Genomic DNA, 19,527 nt, shown 5'->3' on the forward strand with positions numbered 1-19,527 from the left:
TCTGGAAATTTCTGGAAATTAATAGAAGGATATTTTATTCTTTAATATCAGGAAAGTACTTTTTATTTCGCAGTTTTAATTTCAAACTTTTGTGTAGCATAGGTCATGATACTCTTAGTTTTGACAGTGCTCTCACATCTGCATTGGATGTCTTAGAAACAAGAAAGTCCAAATGCATGAGATGTCTCTAGGTCTGTAAAACATACTTCCAGGTCTCACTGCAGGATTTAAGAGTATGCTCTAGTGAGATCTTGAGGCTGTTTACAGGCGGCTAAATGGGAGCAATATGCCAAGTGAGCCTTTGATAGGCCTCACTTGGGCTTCAGACTTCCAGGGCCTTAGATGGCTGTTAGTGCCTGAATGATGTGATGTCTTCTCATGATGCCAGCTTTATATGGTTTATTCAGTATTGCCATCATGGAGATCACGTAAATTAACAGGAGATTGCTTACTTCTGTCAGCCACTGTGTTTCCAAGCAGAGATTGCAGGAACACTCAGGAAGCAGTGCAGGGTTTCTGCAAGGGCTCTGCAGAGAGCACATCCAGCATGACACAGCCATGGAATGATTCAGCTGTTTTAGAGATTTGTTACATATAGGAGGAAAATGGGAGGTGTTCAGCAACTGACTTGGATTACCAGGGAGAAGAAAATCTATTCCTCATTCTAGAAAAAAGGTGCTCAAAATTTTGTCACCAATATTTGTGTCTCTGTTCTTACATGTGAGTGTGATCTATATTTAGTATTGTTGTCTATATTCAGAGTGCACACTAGTGTGAACTTAGATTTTAGTGTCTGAGATAGAAATAATTACCCTGCCACTGACTACACTGAACAAAACTGTTCTTAACTGTTCACTTCTTGCAAGGGCATGGACTGACAGAACATGGGGTAATGGTCTTAACATGAAGGGGAGGGCAGGTTTAGGTGTGTTATTAGAAAGAAATTCTTCCCTGTGAGGGTGGGGAGGCCCTGGCACAGGGTGTCCAGAGAAGCTGTGGCTGCCCCTGGATCCCTAAAGTGTCCAAGGTCAGGTTGGATGGGGCTTGGAGCAGCCTGGGACAGTGGAAGGTGTCCCTGCCCGTGGCAGGGGTGGCACTGGATGGGCTTTAAGGTTCCTTAACCATTCTGTTTATTTGTTTAATTTAGGTTTATAAAATATAGAGCTCATTTCTGGTAGAGAATAACCAGATGTAGAATAAATATCCTGACATTTTTAAAAAGTAGACATTAGGAGAAGGAAATTAATAGAAATGGGTATCTGGCAAGAATTCCATGGTCTAAATATGAAGAGGGCAATGTAAGAAATAACATCATAAGTAGATCAGATAAGGGCAGGGGAGAAAATAATCACATAGGGTAAACTCTGTATAAAATGAAAAGGAGTTGGGGTATGAGTTTAAAATCTGCGAGGATAAAATTATCAAAGTATTAATCAGAATTTTGCATAAATGTTTCTGACAAGTCTGAATTGCACTGTTTTCTTGTAAAGTGTGATCTCTCTGTGTAGAATGCAGTAAGGACTCAAAAAGATTTTTCTTTTTTTTTTTTTTGTATCTTAAAAATAGAATTGTTAAATGATAATAGTCATATCTCAGGTTCTGAATCACTGAATTTTGCAAACAGAGTAAAAAATGTTAAAAGCAAAAACCGAGCTGCCCCTATAGACCCAAAGCAGAGTGCTTCAGAATTGTGCAGAGCTTCCAGAGGTTTCCTCTAAAATGTAGGACTCATGTTTGGAGACCTCGTTCCTGGCTCTGTGAGCCAGCCTGTGCAGCACTTGAGGTGGGAGCAGAAGCTGCTGATGGTTGAGGAGTTCTTCAGATCCAGCTGGCAGCATTGTTCCCTGCCTGGAATTTTACAGAGGTCCAGGATGGTTCCTTGGCCTGAAGCTTCTGTTCCCCACATAGGATTACACAGGGCACATAGGAGCAGCCATTCCCACAATCATAGGCTAAGTCATAATTTATTTTCAGGAGTAACCAATTGAATGCTGAGGTGGAAGTCCAGGGTTTCCAATGGGTCTTTTTCATAAACTCTGCTATCACTTTACACTCAGAAAATAAACTGTGTCAAAATATTTCATGGCATATATATGTGAATGTATGGTGAAGATTATAGTGTATGATGAATTAGATGAAGCGTTTTGTACTGGAGGAAATGTGCAACTAGAAAGCAGTAAAAGAATCAGCATTGTTGACATTTGTTGTTGGAGCTGATACTTAACCAGCAGGTTTACATAGAGGTGAGTTGTAATTGTGTGAGTCCCTGTTTAAGGTGAAGTCTTAAAAACAAAGTAGAAGGCTCAGAAGTAGTTAGATAGTACATGTGGAATAGCACAGGGAATTTGTTGCAGGTGCTGGCAGTAGAGGGGAGTTCAGCTGTGTGCCCCACTGCGTGCTCACCTGCTGTGTTTGCTCACAGGTACGTGCTCACCAGTTAGTTTTACCGCCGTGTGACGTAGTGATCAAAGCCGTAGCTGACTACGTCCGCAACATTCAGGACACCGCTGATTTGGATGCCATAGCAAAAGATGTTTTTCAGCATTCGCAGGTAAAGTATAAAGCCAAATATTGCCTTGTTTTCTTTTTTTAATCAATTTTGCTGTACATTTTTGTTGAAGAATTGCACTTCATAAAATAGTGATTTGATCAGTTGGTAATAGGAATCTCTTGATATTTGCAGTGGCTCAGCTCTCCTTATTTCATGTTCCATGCTTTCTGAGGATGAAAATACTGTGCTTGCCCTCAGTGCTTTAAATTCTTGATAACCAGAGGGGTTTTTAGCCTAGCTGTGTGCACTGTCTTTGCGAATCAGCTGTTCATGAAGACTGAATGTTTAAACTTTACCCTTAAATGGGTTGATGTAACATTTCTTGTACTGGAGCAGTGCTGCAGCCCATAGGCATTAATCCTGAGATATGGTGTACATTAACTACTATACAACCCTGTGCTGACCTGCTGGTGCCAAACCTGCACAGCTTCTGACAGATTTTTTTTTTTTTTTAGTCTAGAACAGATGACAAAGTTACTCGGTTTAAGAGAGCGGTTGCTTATTACTCGGCAACTAATAAACCTATGCCATTTCATCCACCACATTACCTAGGTAAGTAATGACAGCAGCCAGGCCTTTTGTTTTAACTAAAACCTAGGGTAACCCTAAATCAGAAATGGTATTGGTGGCAGCATCTTATAAAAATGTTTATATCTTCTGGCAATTCCCATTGGCCTGTGAAGTTGAGGCTTCAGAAGAAGGTTTTCATAGGATATGTGCTGAGGTTGTGTTCTTGTCCCAAAAGAGAACAACCTGGATTACTTTTCTTCTTGGCTATTGCAGCTTCCATTGGCATTAGGACTCTTAAGAGAATGGTGCTGTGAACAACTGTAGTCTAGTGTCCACTCCCATTCATGAGGACAGTTGCTATTTCTAGTCATGAAAACATTTACTGTTTCTCACTGGCCTTGCTGGCATGTTTTAGAAATTCCTTTATAGTCTTTGATTTTTTGGTGTAATAACAAACCTGCTCAAATTGCAGCCACACATTGTTGTGGTGTTGCAGATTATTCTCAAGGCTTAAAAATTAAAATGGGTGATCACAGGATTTCTTACTCATGCACCAGTTTCAACACTAAAATGTCATTTTAGCTGAATTTTTCTAAAGATCTTCAGTTACCATACTAGTACACTGACACAGATTTTTCCTGCTCTTCTAGAGGATGTGGGGTGTCTTACTTCCAAAGATCTGCATTAAAGGGTTAAGAAGCTACTCTAGGTCAAATACTCAAATGACAAAATGCCAGCATTCTGTGTCTGCATGACGTTGGCAGCATCTCCATTATGACATGTCTTGGGGATTTTTTTCTTGTAAGCTACCTTTGATTCCCAGACAGAATAGGAATGTAGAGCAATGAGAGATACAAACACCTGAAAGAAGGTGAGACACATAAAATACACTTCACAAGCTATAAAGTATTTCTATTGAAAGGTAAAAATTGATAAAACTGACTAAAAGGCATGGGAGAAAGCAGTAATGCTAACAGAACAAGAATAAATAAACCATAGAAGCAAAAGGACAAACAGGGTAACATTTGTGTCTAATACTGAGTGTTTTCATGAGTACTTGGGGTTTTTAAAATTTTTTTTCCTTCTCTTTTCCCCTCCTCCCCTGCAATACAGCAGCCAGACCGAATCAGTTTGGTATGCCTGGGATAGTGCCACCATATGTTCCTTCTCAGATGCTTAACATTCCACAGACCTCACTACAAGCAAAACCTGTGGTAAGTACAGCTTCTGCCCTGCTCCATGGGGAGAGGTCTGCTGTGCTCACCAAACTGGAATCCAGGTGGGAAAGGTGTAGCCAGCTTTTTCAGTGTGGGCAGTCACTGAATTTTATATCTGAAACTAAAGTGATCCTCTGGTGGAACAGTTTTTGTGGATGCTCAAGATGGCTGAGTTTCAACGCATACGTTTGGAAAAGGCCTCTTGATTAAAGAATGTATTTTGTTTCAAAAGCAAAGCCTTAGTTGCCTTCACTCAAGAGAGATCCCTTTATTTTAGGCCCAGCAGATGTCCGGTCAGGGTGGGGCCCAAGGCCAGGGTCCCTACCCGTACAGCCTCTCTGAGCCAGCCATCACCTTGGAAACAGGTGGAAAAAGTCTGTCTGAGCAGAACAATTACAGTAACATTCCTCACGAAGGAAAACACACACCATTGTATGAACGGTCTTCTCCAATAAATCCAGCCCAGAGTGGGAGCCCTAATCATGTGGATTCAACCTATTTTCCTGCCTCTTCTACATCTTCGTCTTCTGACAACGATGAAGGCAATGGCGGTGCAGTGAAGTAAGTTTCTCATGAGGCTATTCTCTTACTCAGCTTCTGTTAAAATTAATTTACTTTCAATATAGTTTACCTGCATCCTGAAAGTAAGAATGCTAGAATCAATCATAGAATACCCTGACCTGAAAGGGACCCACAAGCATCATTGAAGTCCAGTTCTTGGCAGAGTTGGACTTTGCAGAAATCGGCAAATTAGTGATATGATTGATCTTAAAAAGATGGTTTTGGGTCACTATGACTGCGGACATGTGCATTGTTCAATCTTATCCCCTTGTTCCTTAAGCAGGAGTCCAAAACCAAAAAGTGTTGGGCGTTTTTCCTCTTCTGCCCTTATGTTTTATTGAGAGAGTGAGGTTTTGGTAAATGTCATAAAGCCTTCCAGTCCTTTACTTTGTATAAAAAATATTCCTGCTTCACAGTATAATTCATTAAAATTTCAGAAGCTAAAATCTACAGAACTTCACTGAACTTGTACTGTTTACATGTCCTGAATTTGGGTGTAATATAATGTGAATGTCAGACATTTTTTCAAGACTCCTGCAAATAGACATTTTTAATAGAAAGCATCCCTTAAAATCAGAATATCTTGCCCAAAATTCCAGTCACAGGCACCAAGGATTTATTTCACTGTCGCTCAAACTGCATTTTAGTATAATGTTTTTCTTTCTGTTGTCCTTCAGCCATGTCAGTGGGAACAAAATAGGCTGGGAAAAGCCAGGAACCCAGTCAGAAGGTCAAACGCGTGGAGAGCTGGGAGACCAAACAAAGGTATTTCCTTAAATTCACATTTTATTACTTTGTGTAAAAACTTTTCGGCAAACCTGGAGGAGGATTTTCGGTATAGATCCGTAGCATTTAATGCAAACCTGTACACTTTGTTAGTTACAAAACAACAACTTTGGAATACAGGAGGAAGTTTTCCAAGGACATTGTAGCATATACATAAAAACAAACTGGAAATAGGATGTTTTAGAAAATACTAGACACAAACCAGGAACAAATCAATAACTTTATTTGGCCCTTAGTCAACAATCTCACCCTCAGATGTTGCTCTCTGGGCTTCCAGTAGTGCATGTTGGATTTTTAGGAAGGAGTGTGACAGTCTGAGTGTCCATGGAGTCAAAGTCCTTATCCTGTTACCCACAGTGGAGTAAGCACAGCTCTGACACCATCAGTGTTAGCCACAGGCCGCTGCAGGTGTATTAGAGCTCAGCTGAGGAGTTAAAAATCCTTTATAACTGCATGGTAGGAATTTCACATAGTACTAGTTAAAGTAGCTCCATGGGACCATTAGTGTTGCTGGTTAACTAGGTAAAGAGGAGCTAGATAGCCTTTGATAAAGATTTATCATTATTAAATTTGAGATTTCAAACTACATTCAAATCAAGAACATGATTGTCTCTATTCCAAGGTTGATCTCTGTTTGGAAAGAGCATTCAGAGCATTTGCACTTAATATCTCTGTGCCTTGATGGTGGAGCTGTACACCAGCTGTTAACTCTGTCAAAAAAACCTGATCTTGAGTTAGTTACACTATGAGCAAGCAGAACATTTCCCCTGTACTTTTGGCGTAGGAATTCCAGTTAACTTGGGCTTTTGTGCCTAAAGTACCAAGTGGATGATTTCATCCATCAGCAGTTATTATTTCTGCAGACCGTGCCTGTAACTGTGTCTGCCTAGGATTAGTCACCGTATGCAAATGCTAATTTGACCTATTACATTCCTTTCTTCTCTGCTGGGCTGCGCCTGTGTGCAGCCCTGTGGGTCCCCCAGCCCTGAGCGTGTCCTTTCCCAGAGACAGCCCCTACACTGAGCCAGAGCTGAATGAGCACTCAGTAAACTTTCCAGGAGATGTATGCACAGGCTGACTTAAATATATCCAGTTTAATGTAGTAATGCTCCTGAGCTTTACTTGCCTGTTTGTTTTTTATTATCAAACCACTTCGTCAGCCCTCAGTAGCAGGAGAAGGCAGAAGTATCTTTTGAGCACAAAAGGAAGGATTGTGAGTACATTTTGTAAATGAACTCATTTCCTGGAGAAGTGAAATATTAATGATTGAGAAAAGAGGTAGTACTTCCTTAAGACATTGCCCAGAGAAGCTGCCCCATATTTGGAAGTGTCCAAGGCCAGGTTGGACAGGGCCTGGAGCAACCTGAGACAGTGGAAGGTGTCCCTGGGCCATGGCAGGGGTGAAACAAGATGATCTCAAAGGTCCCTTCCAATCTGTGATTCTATGAAGATTTCAACTGAGTGAGCTATGAGATTTTCTGAATTAAAGTGCTGAACATCCAGCATAGGTCAGGCAGGTAGCAGCAGTCTTGACACTCCTTTCATTTGACTTAAATGTCAGAATTCCTTGCAGTTATCTCACAGTGTGAATTATACATTACAAAGACAAGCTCTTCTCATTTGGCTGGATGCATATTTCTAAAGAAAAGAGTCACCCTTTAACTGTTGTGTTTCCTCAGCTTAGGTGTTGGAATATTGCTGCAGCAGATGCAGGAAGAGCCTGGGTACTGCAGTCAGGGAAAGCATTGCTGTCGTGTGAGGGTTTTTGTCTTTTTCCCTGTGTGCCCTCAGTATACTTCTGTAAACTTCTCGTTGTGGTTCAGTATTGCTGACTTTAGAGTTTTTGGGGTAGCAGAAGTCAGGGAAGGTCTTTAAGCTGACATAGATGTATTTGATACTGTAACACAGATTTAATAAAGCTGTGATATAAAAGCATTTGCTATTAAGGATATTGGTCTGGAAAAGTTCTGGTTTGCAGGTTTTAACCATTTCATCTATGTATTTTCATTTTTATAACTCAAATGAAATCTTTATTACCAACTAAAATACAGTCTTTCAGTAACATCCTCTTTGATTGTGTGATTAAAGCATCATCTGAAAAGAAGGTTGCCCTTTGGTATTTTGCTAGAGCCTGTTATTACTATCTTCACCTTCCTTTAGAAGACTTTGGGAAGTTGTGTGGGGGTTTTTTGTTACTTGCATTCAGATTAGTATTTTTCATGTGTCTGAGGTGAACCACCTGAGCTTGTTTGGGCCTATTTTTTATGTTACATGTTTTGTGGGATTTCATGCTTTGGCCCTTTCCATTTCAGCCTTGCTTTTCAAGTCGTAGGAAGCATGTCAACTTCTTTACTCATATTGTGAAAATGCTCATACATGATATATCATCAAGTGATGAAATTTTGCTCTCAAAAGTTTTTACTATTGCTATAATAATTCATAGGCATGAAGCAAACCTAACATGAACTCTTAAGCTAAAACCAGCTTTCGCCTTTGAAGACCAGGATTTTTAGGAATGAACTTGAAATTTTTTTTGTTCTATCTGTGAGAATTTTTGTTTTTGTTCTGTCTGTGAGAAATCAACATAAATTCTTATAAAGGCTGGGAGGTTTACAGTATGTTTTTATGCATCATATTTTTCCCATAAGTTTATGGACTGCATTTCTAGAACTGGAATAGAATGCCACTTTAGTTTTCCAGTCAGAAAACTTCAGCATTTTCTCTTACAGTCTTCTCAGATGAAGAGCTTTTATGTTAAGATAAGACCCAACAGCATTTACAAGGTTTTGCATTTGGACACTATGTATTTTACATGTTATTTAATTGAACCATGTAATTTCCCCTGTTTTGAATAAAATTGCAAGCTGAGAAGGGCTATGTTTATGGAAGTCTAGATAAATTACAGACTATGTGACTGTCAGTTAAAAAACTGAGTAGGGAGTATCTTGGAAATACTGAGTTAAAAGGCCATTCACAGGTCATTAAAAGGCCATCAGTCCACTTCTGCATTATGCAGTTTAAATTTTTAGAAAATAATAATTTCTGTTGCTGTTAATAAGTAAAAGGCTTTAGCATAATATTTATTTTCTTAGTAATTTGGTTCTACTAGCAAACAATGGCTGAAGGTTTCCTGAAAACCTTGCAGCCAGCTTTGGATAATGTATTCTGCACACTGCATCGGTGTGATGTGAAGGTGTACTATTGTCATTAGGGGTGAGGGAGGAAGTTTGCTCTTTCTCTTGGTTGATCTCCTGGTATGTTTCTGGACACATACAAAGCACTTTATTTTGTATGTTCTGTTGCAGGCAGAAGGTTCCTCTAGTGCTTCTTCAGGAAGTCAGGCAGCTGATGTCAAAGGGAATCAAACCAGTAATCCACAAATCCCATGCCTGTTGTCCATGCCCACCAGAAACCACATGGATATTACCACCCCTCCATTACCTCCGGTAGCACCTGAAGTATTGCGAGTGGCAGAGCACAGGCACAAGAAGGGGTTAATGTATCCTTACATCTTTCATGTCCTAACCAAGGTATGACATTTTAAAATGAGGTACTGTGAGATAATGGTTCTGTGAAGATAATTGCCCTGGCATTTCTGGCTAGCATATCAGATTTTTATATACTTTTTAATGCTCTAACTTTTGGTCACTTTTTAGTGACCACTTGAACCAGTTTCCCCCCTGTTTTCTTACCACTGATATGGTACATTGTTTCAGTAAATAGGAGATGGCTATAATTAGAAGTGTTTATTTACAAAATTAATTCTTTTTTCCCAACTATTTGCAATTATTTGTATATATCTCTATGCATGGGTGTATATGTCTGTGTGTGTGTGTTTATGCAGAGTCCATTTCCATCTAAAAATTCTTGCATATGTGCTTTGGTGTCTGTGCCAAGTCTTCTCTATTTTCAGCGTTCAAAAGTAATAAGATTGTTTCTCTCCCAATCTGATCCCCCTCCCATTACTGTTAGCTGGCCCCGAGAGAAACACACCAACTCTAAGAAATCCCTTTTGTACCAGCAGCTAGCAAAATGACACTGTCTCCATGCCTGTTAACTTGTATTCCCCTTAAAAATCCTCTTCAAGACAATAAGGACCACAGGCAGATCTGAAATTCATCAAACTAAAAGTTACTGCACGAGGTTGAGGTTTGGCTTTCCTATTTCCCATTTGTTTGTTTAGTACCACAGCTTGTGTTCTTACACTTTATTGTCAAAGACAAGTGAAGAAGAATCAAAAGGTCTGTGATGACCATTGATGCCAGTTCTGTTTCACACTTTGCATAGCAAAATATTAGCGTGCTTAAATGCTACTTTATGTTTAATCACAGAATCATTTAGGTTAGAAAAGATCATTAAGATCATTGAGTACAACTGTTAATCCAGCACTGCCAAGGCCCCCAAGTGCCATATCTACGTGGCTTCACAGATGGGGACTCCACCACAGTGACCTGGAGCCACTTCCTTTGTCCTGTCCCTTGTTTCCTGGAAGCAGAGCCTGACCAGCCCTGGCTGCCCCCTCCTGTCAGGGAGTTGTGCAGAGCAAGAAGGTCCCCCCCGAGCCTCCTCTTCTCCAGACTGAGCTCCTTTCCCAGCTCCCTCAGCTCCTTCCCCAGCTCCGTTCTCTTCTCTGGACACACTCCAGCCCCTCAAGCTCTTTCTTCTTGTGAGGGGCTCAAAACTGACTCCAGAATGTCCAGCGCAGGGGATGGGCACTGCCCTGGCCCTGCTGCCACACCAGGGCTGAACAGCCCAAGGTGCCCTGGTCCTTCTTACCCACCTGGGCTCCTGCTCAGCCACTGCCACCAGCACCCCCGGGGCCTTTCCTGCCGGCCCTTTCCAGGCCCTCTGGCTCAGCCTGGAGCTGCAGGGGGTCTCTGTGACCCTAGTGCAGAACTCCTGAACCCTGTGGTGGAATTATGGGGATTCTTTAGAAATGGGCACATGTTCCAGGTTATGTTGCTGTTATTAAGAGAGACCTTTGAGACATAACCTTACCCCTAAGGTAGTGTTGTCAGAGTTAAACCTGACAATATCCTAATGTAACCACTTCAAGGTGTCACCTTCAGAATTCATTACTGGGATAGTTTAAATTGGGTTTTTTTAAAGAGAAAGTAGCACAATGGAGTGTTTTCTTGTCAGTGTTAAAAATAAAGGTTGATTTTTGGGGGCAGTGCAGTCAGTCATTTTCCAAGAATATCTTAACATGTTTGGATGTGCAATTATAGAAAAGAGTGTTGCTGTTCTGAGAGAAAATGTTGTAAGGTTCTTTCATGCTATTTTTCTTAAAAGGTATAAAATTCTAAATTTCTACATATGTGTAAAAACCTAGCCTTATTGTAGTAATTCCCAGTTAGGTGGTTTTCATTTTCGTCCAGGTGTGCTGATACATTGTTTTTTACAGTGAGTCCCCAAATCCTGCAGCAAAAAGTCAGACTGGTGTTTTTAGACAGCATGAGTATTTTTTAAAATAACTGCCTGAAATCTAGATCAGCTTCAAATGTGCTTTGGCTGTCTAAAAGCACGTTGCTCTATTTCCATGTATACTGTTTTTCCACGTGCCTGTATTAAAAGAGCAATATTTAGTTAATCTTCACATGTCCAGACAAATATGTGTGTTATGGAGAAGGGAAAGAGGAAAGCAACAGAACCTGGAGGAAATGAAGCAGGCTGGGCTAGTCCTTCCCTGAGCTGAGATCCACTTTACTACTGAATCACATTTGCCTTGACTAGCTGACGTGTATTAGGGTTGGATTGGGTTGCCGTGCATACCTGAATGCTTCTTGTTCACTGTAACATATCATATTTCTCTGCTTTCTTTCATGCCAAAGGGTGAAATCAAAATCGCCGTTTCTATAGAAGATGAAGCCAACAAAGACTTGCCTCCTGCTGCTCTTCTGTATAGGCCAGTGCGTCAGTATGTTTACGGAGTCCTGTTTAGTTTGGCAGAAAGCAGAAAGAAAACTGAAAGGCTTGCTTTTAGAAAGAACAGACTTCCACCAGAATGTACGTACTGCAGAACCCATGCTTTATTCCTCTTCCCTTTGCTGTGGTTTCAGAGCCACTTGTACCATGATGTGAATGGAAATTGTTGCTAAGTTCCCATCAGGGTAGCTGAAGCCAGAGGAATTTCAGGCCTATTGGATGCTGTGGATAAGAGAAAAAGATGTTGTTAATTTGAAATTTTATTTCCTATTGTAGTTTAAGAGCTATAAATGTTGCTATTTCTAAGCAAGCTCTGAGGCTTGGTTCTGAATGTCTGCTTAAGCTGCTGCCAGATCTGCAGTGAGTGATGTCAGCTTGTGATGTCATTTCTGTGTATGGCAGTACTGGATTTTAGGAAACTTCTGTTCTCTGCACACACATACAAATCTGCTTGCTTTTTTCAAAAATGAGAGGTGCACAGGTTGACTTGCCCTGGCTTCCTGAATGTGTCCCTGAAGGTACCTCAGGGAAATTTTGCAAGTATCATGTGTCCTTCAGGTATTGGCATATAAAAACTTAGTTTAAACCCCACAGAAATCAGGGTGTAATGTAACCAAAGGTAGACCTGGGTCAGGACAGACTAAACTTTTGCAAACAACCTTGTCAAAAGATCCTCTGACTTGTTCAGAGATATGAATGTTAATCTTCTCATTAATCTGAAAGTTGTCTTTTTAAGTCTTCAGTTTCCAGGAATTACTGTCATTTCGGTCCTCATTCTAGAGTGTTTTTGTTATAATGAATGCATACAAGGAAATGACTGAACTTCTCAGTTGCAGCTTATAAAGGTTACAGGAATGCTGAAGCATTCAGTGTACGGCAGCAGCAGCACAAGTATTTAAATGTAGGAGTCTGCTGTCACTATGGTAAATTTAAGAATCAGATATTCAAAATGTATGAAATCATCAGTCATAGGCTTCATGTGTAAAAGGATAAAAATAAGTATCAATTGTAAACTTTATATTCATTCCCTCTGCTCTTTCCATTTATGATTGTGAATGTTTTTGTATGTTTGTAGTCAAGATGATAATCTCCCAATGATGTTCGAAAAGCTCTTTACCTTTGCCAGTTACTTTGTGGGAATGGATATTTATACCCTGTTTGAGATAATACCTCAGCACACCTACTTCTTACTTCTTAAAACTCACACAACATAGTCATATTTTGGGTTACAAGGTCATTTCAGGATTTAAACAGTGATTTTATTTGCAATCATCATTCATCCTCATGAGAATTCTCTCCTGAAAGGCATACTACAGCTTTTTTTTGGTGAAGTGGCTGAGTGCTGGAGGTCTACTTTAGCTTAATCTCGTAAACCTAGAATGTTCTCAATAGGCTACTGGGGAAGCCTATATAATCTCTATTTTCTCTTCATTTATCCAGAGTTTCCAGCTTTCCAGAGTTTACCTCTGGTGGGTAAGCACACTGCTGCTGACTTGGTTTGGTTACAGGAGCTCTGGCAAATCTTGCTGCAGGACACATTCAGCTACTGACCTACTTCTAGCTTAGGACTGACCAAGCTCTTAAAAAAGCAGAAGCCAATTTGAACCTATGCCCAAAAATTCCTTGCTTCGCTGCAAAGCTGGCAGTGCCGGTAAAGATGGATTTGGGCTGCTGTGCAGGTATGGGGTGTGAAAGGGCTGTGGTGCAGGAGCACCTTTGTTTTGGTTGGCTCTCTTCCAAGGCTGGAAGAGCTCCTTATTTCTGTGCAAGACATAAGGAGAGAACAGTGTCTGAAGCACTGATTAGCCTTCTCTAACTTTTCTGAGCGCCCAGGCTATAATGAACTGGTGATGCTCATTTTCCTCTAGTGTGTAAATTATTTTGCTGCTCTCAAAAATGAGTACATTAGGAAATGCAGTAATGAAGACAATTAAGCGAAAATCTAGGAATTAAGATATGTTAAGAGAATAAAGAAATTAGTTTCTGAAGAAATGTAAATGATCTTTAAGATTTATATAGAGATGTAATGAATATTAATATCTAAAATCGTGTCATCTTTGTTGTAGAAACCAAACACTGGCAACTTAAAAATAGTGCCTGAATAATTGGCAGGGATATTGTACATGAGGGTTATGGGAAGCTGGGAAAAATGCATAATAAACAGACACATCGGGATTATTACTAAATATATAGATGGCAAGATAATGGATCTTTCGTGAAAGGGATGGCTTCTTGTCTTTTAAATCATTATTTTTTGTATGAAATTTAAAAGCCAATAAGAAACAATAGAAGTAGCAATCACTGGGGTTCTTCAGTCATCAGTGTCTGCTAAGTGATGCCTTTGCTGTACATGGCCTCATCTCTGCTCCCAGAGGACAGGAGATGTTGGGTCACAGAGTGCCTAATTGTGTTTGGCTGCCAAGGAACGGTGCTTGCTGTGTTGCCCTTCCCTCACAGGGGAGTGGAAACCAAGGGTCTCCCTTGCTCTGCTTGTCAAGCCCTGAACCAGGTTATTTCCCAGTCCTGATAAATACATGTGTGTCGTGAAACCATCTGCTCTTTCTGCTCAGTGGCAAAAGGCACACTTGCACAAGCTGTCAGAGCTCCTGGTTGGATCCCAAGGTTTGTTACTTTAAGCCCAGTAGCCTTGTGACGTGCTGTTCCCATCGCAGATGTACTCAGCTGGTGCCGGCCCTGCCAAGAGGAAAGCCGTGTCTCTTGGGCAGTAGCCCTCGTGCAAAATCAAGTGTGCTGAGCTCAATCTGTGCTGGCAGGAAGGATTACAATGTTAAAAATCAGTTAATGAATAAGACCAGAACCACTGGAGCTGTGCTTGGCAACCAGAGTTCTGCTGGGCCCCCGTGGCTGATGCCTTCAGAGTCTGTAATGGCAGTCAGGTGTTCATTAAGCAGGTTACTGTTGTGCAGGTTGATGCGGACCCTCTTTGCTTGGATTAACCTTAGCCTGTCGTGAGGGCACTGTTGAAAGCAGAGGTCCATGTATTGTGGGGTGCCTCAGGCCTCAGTGAGTATTCATACGTGCTGATGAGCAGTAGGATGAGGTTTGGTATAAAAACAGTGTAATACACACCATGGTAATGGGGCTGAACATGCTGATTCTAGTTGTAGTCCATGTAGTTTTCAGGGTAGGCACTGCTTATTTCTTAGTGGAAGTCATGGGAGGAAATGCCATACATCCTTTGCCATACGTGATTCTGTCAGCTGAGAATGCAGTGAGTTTGGCAGCAGTCTCAGCGGAGGTTTTTCAAAGGTTTGAGAAATGCCCTGGAAAAATTAGTGGGTATGGACAAGTCCTGGCTTCGTCTGTTAGGTTAAATGCTAATTTTGGGTGGACAGTGCTAGAGTTGCTTGTTAATGGATTCAGCTGCAATTCCTCATCCCCATCACTCAGAGAGGAAACTCTATTCCAGCAGACTAGATTGACCTTCTTGTTAAACCTTTCCACAAGAAGCATGGTTACCTGCACCCAGCTGTGTGTTCTCAGCACAGGGCATGGATCTGCAGGAGTAAGTCCAGAGAAGGCTATGAAGATGTTCTGAGGGCTGGAACACTTCTGCTGTGGAGACACTCTGGGAGGACTCTTTTAGCCTGGAGAAGACAAGGCTCCAGGGAGAATTAGAACCCTTTCCAGTATCTAAAGGGACTCCAGGAGAGCTGCGTATGGACTTCGGACAAGGGCCCAGAGTGGCAGGACAAGGGCAATTGCATCCTGAGGGCAATTATGGAATATTGGGAAGAAATTCTTCCTTGTGAAAGTGGTGAGGCCCTGGCACAGGTCATCCTGCCACAGTGGGGAATGGAACAAGGTGGGCTTTAAGGTGTGTTCCCACTCCAGCCATTCTAGGGTTCTTGTATATTATTATTATTATTTAGCACAACGTAGAAGGCTGTGTGCATCACTAGCATGACCTGTGTAGCACGTGGCTGAAGAACAGACTGAGGTATTCTTCCTGTGGCCTTCATGTCACGGGGCCATGGAAGTTCTCATCCACAGATTAAAAGCTTTGAACCACATTTGAATGTTGAAACATAAGGTAGAAAACATAAACATAAAACATAGACATTTCCTCCTTCTAAGCTTAAGAAGTGTATACAGGGTAAGTGAAAGAAACACTGGGAAAACACTGGTGGTGTGTACAGCTTTGCTTCTGATATCTAAAGCAATTACAGAACAGTTTGAAAGCAGACATAAAAAGACATACTTTTGTTTGTGTTTCCTGTTCCGGGCCTAAGCAAGCAGAGAAACCCAGAGAGATGAGCTGTGCAGTAGGGCAGGGTAGCTCTGCTACCTGTTAGCGCCCATCTTTAGAGTGTAGTGGTGTATAAAACCTGGGAGCAACCAAAATAGAACATAATTTTGTAGTGAGGTGACCAACTAAATATATCAGAGTGTTTATTTGCATTGCTGCATGTGATCTTTGTAAAACTGCCCTGAGCTCTGTGAGGAATAACTGTAATGTTTGGCTGGGTTTATTCCTGAAAAGCAGGAGAGCTCTTTGGGATGCTCTGGAGCTTTTCTCTGTAATCCTGACCTTTACCTCTGCTGTGGTTTGCCTGCCCCTGGCTATAGAATCACACATTAGGTTGCTGCCCCATTGCTTTGTAGCCATCAGGCCTGTGCTGGCACCAGTGGGATGTATTTCCCAGGCTGTATCCAGTGGATTTCCAGCAGAAAGAGCAGGTCTGGGCTCCTTCAGGGAATGTCCCCAGGCTGTAACCTGAACCTGCACTAACAAGTTCCTTGCACCTTTCCACACTGCATAACTGGCTCAGAGTTAGAAGGGTGCAGGCACACTGTGAACTCTCAGGCTCAGGGTTGCTCCAAGGCCAAAGGTATCATGTCTCAGCCTTGATTTGAACTTGTGTTCTGTTTTGGTTGTCTTCAAATAGAAGAATGGAGATGATTTAGCAGCAATGTAGAGTGAACTGTCTTCATGCTGATGCAGATGAAAGGGAGACTGGGCACAAAACCACTAACCTCTTCATAGAAAGCAGCGCAATAAATGGGAAGGCTTAATATAAAGTAATGTTTTGTGAAATTTTTAGGGAGAACTCCACACTTGCCAATATTTGAGATCTCATTCCATTGCAGTAGCTGAACAGCTAAAACAAGTATAATAATACCAGGTTTAAATATGATTCAAATCACGAGGATTGTATTGTTCTTAAAAGACCACCTATGGCATATGTTTGTGTTTATGTACTAGTTTTATTTATTGCTGTAGGTTTCTGATCACACGCAAGTATTGTCAAATATGACAGTATGATCACACACAGATATGACAAAGATATTTAAGGAGAAGATTGCACTTTTAAGTTAAAATCACAAAGTGGTTTAGATTGGAAGGGACCTTAAACACTGTCCATTTCCAATCCTCTGCTGTGGGCAGGAACACATTCCAGTAGACCAGGTTTCTTCAAGCCCTGTCCACCCTGGCATTGAACACTTCCAGAGGAAATTGTGCTGTTTGTTTTAGAAAAATATGTGTATTTCCTCTATGTTGTATATTCATTTGAAAATATTAGCATGATGTTCCTAGTGTATGCATGTCTGTATACGCCTAATTTGTAAGTGATCACAATTAAAAAATATTTCTGCAGGGTTTGAATTACCTGGGCAGTGTAATCCAACACATTATTGCAGTCTCAAAGTGATGCTTTTTTGAATCAAAATCTCTTGCATGTGAAGTTTGAAATAATTGCTGGAATATGAAATGCTAAGTCCGGCTGATTTCTTTCTGCTGTTGCCATTCTGCAGTTTCACCGGTGATAATTAAGGAATGGGCTGCTTACAAAGGCAAATCTCCTCAGACCCCTGAGCTGGTGGAAGCCCTTGCATTCAGGGAGTGGACCTGCCCAAACCTGAAGAAGCTGTGGCTAGGCAAAGCTGTGGAAGACAAGAACCGACGGATGAGGGCGTTCCTGGCCTGTATGCGATCAGACACACCAGCAATGCTCAACCCAACTAATGTGCCCACTCATCTTATGGTGCTCTGCTGCGTGCTGCGGTTAGTGTCACCTCCAGGGGCATCAGAACCGAGGAAAGGTTTTACTCTGGGATTCTAGAAAGTGTTAATTCATATTTGCAGCCTCACTGGGAGAGGCTGTTTGGTTGTAGAAAAGCATGTGTGTAGTTCTTTTTCAGTCTCTAAAGGGAAGACAAAAAAGATCTTGTGTTGCAAAGAGGTTGTATCATTTGAATTAGTTTTACCTTAGTGTACTCAAGACTTCACCTCAGGAAAAAAAAAAAAAATCTTTTGGGGCCTCAGAGTGTTCTGTGGGTGAAGTTGCACACAAAAGCTTCCAGATTTCTAAAGAAAAAGTCACGAGTTCCAAAATCCTGAACTGTTTAATTTTCACATTGAAAATTGACAAGGAATTGGGAGATGCTTACATTTGGGGTAATTATTTAAGACAACTAGCTTATAATTCTTTCAGAATTCAAGGTTAGCATCTTAAACATGGTCAAATTTAATTGAAATTAAATTTAATTTAATATCATTTTTGAGAATGATAAATGTAGATTTGTCTATTGAACTTCATCTTGCCTTTTGAGCACTAAAACACTGTTTCTCCTTATGGGCTACTTGGTATGCAAAAATAAGTGGTATCTTAAAGCTGCTCTTTTCACTGGCACAGCATGTTTCTCTCCTGTCACATGTCCTGTATCTGCCGTGCTGATTTCTGACTTAGCCATTAAGAAGCCACTGACTGAGGCCGTGCTTCCCTCACAGGTATATGGTACAGTGGCCAGGGGTGCGCATTCTGCGTCGCCAGGAACTTGATGCTTTCCTTGCCCAAGCATTGTCTCCAAAGCTCTATGAACCTGACCAGCTTCAGGAACTCAAGGTAATTCTTAACTAGAACTTACATAATTTAAGAGATTTGTTTCCAGCTGATCCAGGAATTAGCCATAGTGACTGATCTATATGTGCCTCACTAAAAGCCTATACGTTCCAAAATATTAGTAATAGTGGCTTAAAGTGTTGCAGGGATGGCTACAACGGTCTGCAATGTCCATTTTCCAAATACAGCGCAATAAATCAAAATCACAGGCTGGGTTGGAAGGGACCTTAAAGCCCATCTCATTTTACTCCCTGACATGGGCAGGGACACCTTCCACTATCCCAAGTTGCTCCAAGCCCCAGCCAACCTGGCCTGGAACACTTCCAGGGATGTTGAGCCCACAGCCTAAATGACATCTAGGGGTAGAGATTTTGACAAAGGTATCTATTAGAGACTTATCAAAGTCTCACTTCTCTCTTAAGATCTGATGCAAAAAGGAAGAAACTCCACTGTAAAAATCACTGTTCTTAGAGACCTAAGAAAGGAATTCCCAGAGAAAATATTCTTTCCATTCCAACACAGAACAAATGGCCACTGATAGCAGATAATATTTTGGTTTAATAGTAATTCTTTTTATTTTTCAATCATACATAAAGTAATGTGGATTACTTCCATAAGATATGTTGGTTTGCTGGAAGATGCAGTAATTCCCTCAGGGTTGTTACTGTCTTCACAGGAAGCAGCTTGTGAAGTCAGATATAAAGAGCAGCTGAATTTGATTGAACTCAGCCATGTATCTGCAAAATGAGCGGGAGAGTCTTTGGGCTCTTAAAGGTTGCTTATGCATAAGGAAGGTGGTAATGGAGTTTAATTTTAAAATTTAATACCAAGGTCTTGAAAATGTTCTCAAGCAAGGGCTGATATTTTGAGAAGTATTTCAGAGAACACTAGTAGTAATATTTTCTTATGCCAGAGCTAAAAATACACTTACTGCAAGCAAATTCTTTTTGCTTTCACCACTACCTATTATTCACTGTTTAATTCTACCTTAGTGTCCCTATCCTACATCCTAAATAAAGCTGTTATATGCATACACACTACTTTGTTATTAAGAGATGTGTCCTTAAAGCAAAATCTTAAATCAAACTAATAGGAAATCTATCATAAAGGA

At 40.9% G+C, this 19,527-nt stretch overlaps 1 protein-coding gene across 3 annotated transcripts in view; it reads left to right on the top strand.

Moving 5' to 3' along the window:
• Positions 1–19,527, top strand: part of FAM120A (family with sequence similarity 120 member A) — a 46,656-nt gene that overhangs the window by 16,426 nt on the left and 10,703 nt on the right. For 2 of the 3 annotated variants that reach the window (XM_068201438.1, XM_068201437.1), the window contains exons 4-12: positions 2,423–2,551; positions 3,007–3,103; positions 4,175–4,275; positions 4,556–4,839; positions 5,517–5,604; positions 8,931–9,155; positions 11,457–11,631; positions 17,329–17,578; positions 18,305–18,419. In XM_068201438.1, coding sequence (XP_068057539.1) covers positions 2,423–2,551; positions 3,007–3,103; positions 4,175–4,275; positions 4,556–4,839; positions 5,517–5,604; positions 8,931–9,155; positions 11,457–11,631; positions 17,329–17,578; positions 18,305–18,419 — 1,464 coding nt within the window. The remainder of the gene's footprint in view (positions 1–2,422; positions 2,552–3,006; positions 3,104–4,174; positions 4,276–4,555; positions 4,840–5,516; positions 5,605–8,930; positions 9,156–11,456; positions 11,632–17,328; positions 17,579–18,304; positions 18,420–19,527) is intronic. The other variant, XM_068201436.1, reaches the window with a different exon arrangement.

Source organism: Anomalospiza imberbis, chromosome 11, assembly GCF_031753505.1.
Source record: "Anomalospiza imberbis isolate Cuckoo-Finch-1a 21T00152 chromosome 11, ASM3175350v1, whole genome shotgun sequence".
In the NCBI taxonomy this organism is placed as follows: domain Eukaryota; kingdom Metazoa; phylum Chordata; class Aves; order Passeriformes; family Viduidae; genus Anomalospiza; species Anomalospiza imberbis.